Source organism: Ruditapes philippinarum, unplaced genomic scaffold, assembly GCF_026571515.1.
Source record: "Ruditapes philippinarum isolate M1 unplaced genomic scaffold, ASM2657151v2 ctg24864_1_1_1_1, whole genome shotgun sequence".
NCBI lineage: Eukaryota > Metazoa > Mollusca > Bivalvia > Venerida > Veneridae > Ruditapes > Ruditapes philippinarum.
This window is the reverse complement of record NW_026860711.1, coordinates 1-7,721: the sequence shown is the minus strand read 5'-3', so window position 1 is coordinate 7,721 and position 7,721 is coordinate 1. Positions and strand designations below refer to the sequence as shown.

General features: G+C 33.1%; 1 protein-coding gene across 1 annotated transcript; it reads right to left on the bottom strand.

Annotated features, from left to right (window-relative positions):
• Positions 1-275: 275 nt before the first annotated feature.
• LOC132713136 (protein broad-minded-like) lies at positions 276-7,705 on the bottom strand (the record flags this gene model as incomplete). The annotated part of the gene is made up of 5 exons (XM_060695612.1): positions 6,035-7,705; positions 5,689-5,772; positions 3,313-3,382; positions 2,093-2,214; positions 276-430 (listed from the first exon to the last, which is right to left on the bottom strand). Coding segments are annotated over exons 2-5 (396 nt in total), but the record flags the coding sequence as incomplete, so codon positions are not given.
• Between the last annotated feature and the right edge of the window lie 16 nt (positions 7,706-7,721).

Below are 7,721 nucleotides of genomic sequence, written 5' to 3'. Positions count from 1 at the left end.
ATCATCTTCAACACCAAAATAGCAAGCTATTTATAGCCATTTATCACCTTTTTTCCAGAATGATTAAGTCAATATTTTCTATTGATAATATTTCAGCAAATAATATCTAAGGCCACTACCTTGTAAAGATGTAGTAACTGTATTCCTAAAAGACTGTTACTTCTGTTTAAATTTCAGACAATGTCGCAGAAAGTTTAAGAATCATTTCTAAACTGAAGGAAAGCCTGTATCCAAATAAATGAAATCACTGTTGCTATAGTAACTATATTACTCACTGAAGCATGAAGTCTTGGAATCCAAAGGTAGCCTGATGCTCCAAGTGTAGAAAATTGCTGCAGGAAATCCCAGGCTTTCTCATGGTTCCCATTAAATATTAGAAATACAGTAGCAGCAAACCAGTCAAAACCAGGGTAACCAGTCTTTAGTGAATCTGAGACACAGTCAAGGTTAATGATACATGTAACAGAACCAGTCATTTCAATTTATATATGATCACATGACACAACAAGGAACATCGCAATGCGATGCAACCAGGTTTTCAGCAAAATATTTCACAGAAGCTTTGTCATGAAGGGGCATTTGTTTTTAATTGAACTTTTAGGAGGAATTATGGCTTTTTTAATATTCCTCAAACGAAAATGATTGAGAAATTTTATGTTGTCTATTCGCCTTTTTTTCCCAAATGTTTTAGAAAGGTAAACAGTACTTTATTTTTGCTTAATTTTTGCATTTTTGCGTCTCTTGTCATTTTCTTTTGTCAACAATATTGGCGTGTGGTGTTTTGTGCGATATCAAGAAAAGTATGTTCACAATTTTAAAAAAATACTTGAATGATGTCTTGGAAGAAACATGGGAATTTAGTGAGCGCCAGGGCACTTGATGACAAAGCTTCTGTGAAAGTTTGGTCAAAATCCATTGAGAAATGTAGGAGAAGTTGCGCACTGTAGAAATTGTTCACTATATATTCTGGATAAGGAAAAAATATACAAAGGGCCATAATTCGGTCAAATATTATCCAATCACAAAACCCCGACAATATGTGCCAGGCACTTGAAAACAAAGCTAAACTAAGAAAGTTTGGTCAAAATCCATTGAGAAATGTAGGAGGAGTTGAGCACAGAAGAAATTGTTCTCTATATATTCTGTATAAGGAAAATATATACAAAGGGCCATAATTCGGTCAAATATTATCCAATCACAAAACCCCAACAATATGTGCCAGGCACTTGATAACAAAGCTTCTAAGAAAGTTTGGTCAAAATCCGTTGAGAAATGTAGGAGGAGTTGCGCACAGAAGAAATTGTTCACTATATATTCTATATAAGGAAAAAAAACAAAGGGCCATAATTAGGTCAAATATATACCAATTGCAAAACCCTGGCAATATGTGTCAGGGCACTTGATGACAAAGCTTCTGAGAAAGTTTGGTCAAAATCCGTTGAGAAATGTAGGAGGAGTTGCGCACAGAAGAAATTGTTCACTATATATTTTATATAAGGAAAAAAAACAAAGGGCCATAATTAGGTCAAATATTATCTAATCGCAAAACCCCGACAATATGCGCCAGGGCACTTGATGACAAAGCTTCTGTGAAAATTTGGTCAAAATCCGTTGAGAAATGTAGGAGGAGTTGCGCACAGAAGAAATTGTTTACGCCCGCCCGCCCGCCGACATACCTCAATCTAATAACCGAAAAACTGGTTATTAAAAAGAAAAACAGAGCAAAATTTTGATACAGGTTCATATAAGTTTAAATGCTAGCACCAAGTTAATGCTTATTTATATTGAAATGGATAAATTTGAAGAAGACATATGTAAACTTAGGAAAGAACAAAAAAGGAGATTTTTTATGCAAAAAAAATGTTCCTCGGCACTTCATAAATGCTAATCTGGGTGGGAGCTTCCATGGTTAAGTGATTAACATCAAATTTCCCAAAAATGTTATTCTATCTTTCATCATACTGTTTGAGTGTATAGTAAACATCACTTTAAGAGTGGTATTATGATATAAGAAAGGATACTGAGATCAGTGTCTGGTGTATGACTGTATAGTAAACATGACTTTAAGAGTGGTATAATATAGAAAGGATACTGAGATCAGTGTCTGGTGTTTTCTGTTGTTGCTGTAGATAGTAGTGTACTTGACGTATCAGGAACGTTAGACTGTCTGTTGCATCCGACGACGTATGCACAGCCTTCAGATGTATGCCGTACCTATATAATTACAGAATATAAGCACTAGTTAATCAACATTCAAACATATTTATAATCTACATGACACAATTCAAACATGTTTATGACCTACTTGACACAACTCAACCAATTGTCCAACACCATTTTAAAACTTTTTCACCATCATTCATTATTTTCATGTTACATATAATCATCATTCATTATGTTCATCACCATTCAATAATGTTTATTAGAATTTAATTTTGTTTATCACTTTCGATCATGAGATTGCCAACATATCTATACCCATTCAACCATGTATATCAACATTCAACCATGTTTATCGCCATTCAATAATTTCATCACCATATTTCAATTTTGAGGATTGAATATAGGAGGATTGAAATTTCCTCAGGGTATCAGAATTTCGAATATGGATTGGTATGCTGTTCCATACCACAGGACCAGAGTAATTAAATGATTTTCTAAAAAATTCTGTTTTTGGTTTGGGTACAGTTAGTTTTTCATTTTGTATAGATCTTAAGTTAAAGTCATGTTTGTCATTTATTGTTTGGAATTTATTTTTCATATAAATAGGAAAGGATGGTTCATTTATAGATTTATACATGAGGATTGCCTTTTTGTACATAATTCTTTGGTCAAAGGACATCCAATTTAATTCTTTAATTAGAATATTTGATGGGGTATCAAAACTTTTGTCTAAAATAATTCTTGCAGCTCTTTTTTGAAAGTTGACAATTTGTGAAAGTAATTCACTTCTGCAGTTTCCCCAAATAGTGCAACAGTAGTCAATATGTGGCAAAATATAAGCATTAAAAAAGAGTTTTCTGGAGTGGAGATCAAGGTACTGTTTGATTCTAAGAAGCAAATAGAGCTGTGAATTGCATTTTTTAATAATATTTTGAATTTGTGTTTTCTATTTAAGATTTTTGTCAACCTGGACTCCTAGCAGTTTTTCAGTGTCTGTAAATTCTATCTCTTTGTTTGATATACTTATATTATTACGGGGTTACCCAGTTGGGGCCTAAAAAAAAACAAAAAAACAACAACATTAATTGTTACTGAAATAAATAAAAACAACAGCTATACAACTCTAAGTATTAACAATTTTCTACCTACCTGATGGCCATTTTAATTCCTAACTGTTGAAGTGGAGATATAGTCACTGACTTCAGAGCACTGTCTGTGCCTAAAATAAACAAAATAAATATCAGAATTCAAAATCATTTAGTGATGACAGCCATCATTCACAGCATAACTTACTATATATGAAAAAGAGAAAAAATCAAGTTGTTTTAGAATGTTTCACTAGTCATTACAAAAAAAACCCATCTTGATGACTTTTCAAAGTTTCAATGTTTACACCTTTACACCAGTATGTGTTCTATTGGTTAGTGTCTCTATTAAAACAGGGATCATGGGTCAAACCCTAATTGTGCCTAATATGACACAAGTACTGGCTACTTCCTAACAGTGGACTCTCATAACCTAATTTTTTAACAAGCAAAATGATTCATCATTAACAGGGCAAAATTTGCTTTTTATTAAAAGGTGATAACTCAGCCAAAAAATCATTCAATTGGAAAACAAGAACTTGAGCTACACATAAATCCTGTAAAGTTTCATTGAAATTGCATTACTGGTATAAGAGGAGAAGTCTGGACAAATTTTAAAAATAAATATTATACTGATCATTCCTGTAAAGTTCCAGACAACCTCCTGTGTAGCTGGCAACAAAAAAAACATCTTTTTTATTCAAGGGCCATAACTTGGCCAAAAATCATTCAAGCAAAAACCTGTGTACTATACGAAAGTACTTGAGCATTCAATCAATCCCTGTAAAGTTTCATTGAAATTGCATCAGTGGTATTAGAGGAGTAGTCCAGACAAACTTTAAAAATAAAAATCATTAAAGGGCCATTACTCTGACAAAAATCATTGAACCAAATAATTTCAACAATATGCACAACTACACTTGGTACTGATCATTCCTGTAAAGTTTGGATGAAATTACACCATTAGTTTCTGAGGAGTTGTCCGGACAAGCCTCTGTGTAGCTACTAGCTGGCAACACACAAAACAAGAGCTGTCCGTAAGACAGCGCGCTCGACTTTTTTATTGCTTGCCAATAAAAAAAGTTTTTGCAGTAAAAGGCAATACAAGAATCTCTGTATTTTTAAAGTGAACTAGTTGTTTGATACCCTTGAATATTACAGCAATGTTTATATGACATAATTTATGGTAAAGTGAACAAGTGGATAGGAATGAATTTTTTTAGATTTTTTAAGTTTTTTAGTGCTTGCCTATAATACAAAACATTGACAGTTAAGGGCCATAATTCAAATAAAATCTTTGACAGAATTACCTTCTCCTGGACATGTTTGGGAATCATGATTGTAAACAAGTATTCCAACTTTCAAATTAATATCTCAAACAGTTCAGTCAAAAAGTGGACTGGTACTAAAAACTTAACCAAGATTCTAAGTCGATAAAAGGCCTTAATTTTTAAAACAAATCCTTGACAGAGTTACCTTCTCTTGCGTACAGATGGGGGTAATGATGTGAAATAGCATTAAAAGTTTCAAAGCAATATCTCAAAGGGTTAAGGCAATAAGTGGATTTTACCCATATTCAATGTATTTTCTAAGTCAAAAAGGGGCATAATTCTGTCAAAAACCTTGACAGAGTTATGTCCTCTTGTCTGTTGATGAAGGTCGTGATGGTAAAACAAGTATGGTCAGTTTCAAAGCAATACCTCCAATGGTTTTGAAATAAAGTGAGGTGGTACAAAAAACTTAACCAAGCTCAATACACTTTCTAAGTCAAAAAAGGGCCATAATTCTGTCAAAAACCTTGACAGAGTTATGTACTCTTGTCTGTAGATGGAGGTTATGATGGTGAACAAGTATGGTAAGTTTCAAAGCCATACTTGTAATACTTCTGAAATAAAGTGGGGTGGTACGAAAAACTTAACCAAGGTGTGACGCCGACGCCGACGCCGGGGCGAGTAGGATAGCTCCCCTTTTCATAGAAAAGTCGAGCTAAAAACACATTTTTAATTGAAGGGCTATAACTTAGCCCAAAATCATTCAAACAGAAAACCCGTGCAATATGTGCAAGTACTTGAGCTACAGATCATTCCTGTAAACTTTCACTGAAATTGCATTAGTGATATAAGAGGATTAGTCCAGAAAAACTTTAAATATAAAATCATAAAAGGCCTAACTCTGACAAAAATCATTGAACTGGAAAATGCCGATAATATGCACAACTAGATTTGATACTAATCATTCCTGTAAAGTTTGGATGAAATTGCACCAGTAGTTTTTGAGGAGAAGTTCAGAAAAGTTTTGTGACGGATGGACGGATGTACCAATGACAGAATAGTGATCTCTATTTGTCACCATCACTCTGTAGAGGTGACACAACAAACTTTATGATTAACCAATGAAAAGTGACGTTACAAACATGCAGTATTATAAAATAAAGATATACCTGCATACTGCATCAGTGGGAACACAGATTCCTCTGCTATACTACACATTACATTCACCGTCTTCTCTAATATCTTATGTATAACTACAAAATATAACAATAAGTAATAACATGATATAAGACAAAAACATTCAAATACAGTATTTATGTGGCAAACTGTTAAACTAAAATAACCAGCAGATGTTAGAATGACATATCTTCCGCCATAATGCTCCTTAAAAGTTAATATTATGAATACCATTATGTAGTTTTGCAAATCAAGCTATGGTATAATCACCTTGTTAATATGTAATCAAATAATGTAATTTAGACAGAAAAACAAATTAATGTAAGAGAGAACACCTACCATTGCCCTTGACCTGGTCACCTTTACCGGTGAAGAACTTATACAGTAAGTTTCTACATTTCTCCACCCAGGCTTTCCCTTTCTCTCCTTTCTTATTCTCCAGAAACTCTGTCAGCTCATTGTCTGTAACATAAGTCGTATATCAAATAATAAAAAAAATTACAATGATACCTGTAGACAACATTATACTTTGATTATTTCATTTTGGTTGGGTTACGCTGATAAAGTATAACAATGACTTCACAACTTCAAATTAATGGAGAAAGACCTACAAGGTTTAAAAAGTTCATTTCATATATAACTATCTAATTATGAAAAAAATTGAAATGTTCATGCATATAAATATATATCTGAATTTAATACAAACATTTAAAGCTGGTATCCAGATGATGAACAGAAACAGTTTTCTTATCAAAGCTCACCATGACCTTGACCTACTGACCCAAAACTGGTATTACTTTGATCTGATCTTCAATGGTTGTTTCCCAATGACCCTTACCTTTGTCACAATGACCTTAACCTTTGACCTTTGGACAAAATCCAGCAATGGGGCTTTAAAACAACCCCCTTTAAGATTGAAGGGTGTGATTCAATGCAAAATTATATTGAAGTCACAATCAGTAGCAGATATATGTATGAAGATGGAGGGAAAAACATAGCTAGTATCTTGAAGTCCATAATTATGCAAAGCAAAAAAATCTATTGCATGCTACATAAGCAAAAAATTTTAAAATAAAGCTAAAAAATCTGTTTATAAATTAATTAATCAATTCAAGAACTGTATATGATGAAAACCATTGCAACTAAGATGAGCAAATACTCGAAATCTTACTTACATCTATAAATAAGTACATCATATATCATATTATTATGCTATATGTAGAAAAACAAGCTGCCAAAAACACATCAAACCATACAGGATATTTGTGAAGATTAAAATGGGAAAACACAAAAAATATCTGTAATCTTAATCAATACTTTTCATCAGTTTATTTAAATAAAGCAAGCCTGTTCATGGCATTCCATTATATTCTCTTCATGAAGAAGATTTTGCTTCATAGTTTTAACCTTCATTTAACTCTTAAATATAACAGAAATCAAAATGGACGTAAAATAAACTTAAGGCATTTTAAAGCTAATTGTTTAAATTGATAATAACTCCCTTGTTTAATGCCCTTTACCTGCTAAATTTTCCTCAATGGAGTTGTCCACTTTCCTTTTCCTTAACCACCCATTTTATACTAATTTTGAGGGCATCAAGGTTGTAAATTTAATATTGGTCAGCCAGATCAGACTGCACAGATATTCAGGCTGGCCTTAGCTCTATACTGGTGGCAAAAGTTGATTACTTGATTTCAGCAAGTAAAACTCACACTGACATTGTGAATGTTATGCACAATAACTTTCAATTTTTTTCTGGTGGAGGAATACCTCAGGTTTTCAAGGTGTATTTTTCAAGTATGAATGACCACCTAAATAGAACCATCAACCGCATAAGGTTGCTAAACAGCTTCCTCACATGACTTAAATTACAAAACAGTCTGTCAGATGAGACTTTAAATCGAAGTCCCATGTTTGAGTTTTAGTTTGAGGTCCCGTGTATGAGTTCTTAAACACTTGGCATGCTAAAGAACCAGGAAAAGCTTCTGGAATTGGGGCATCTTTCTGTATCTTGCACTATCCTCCA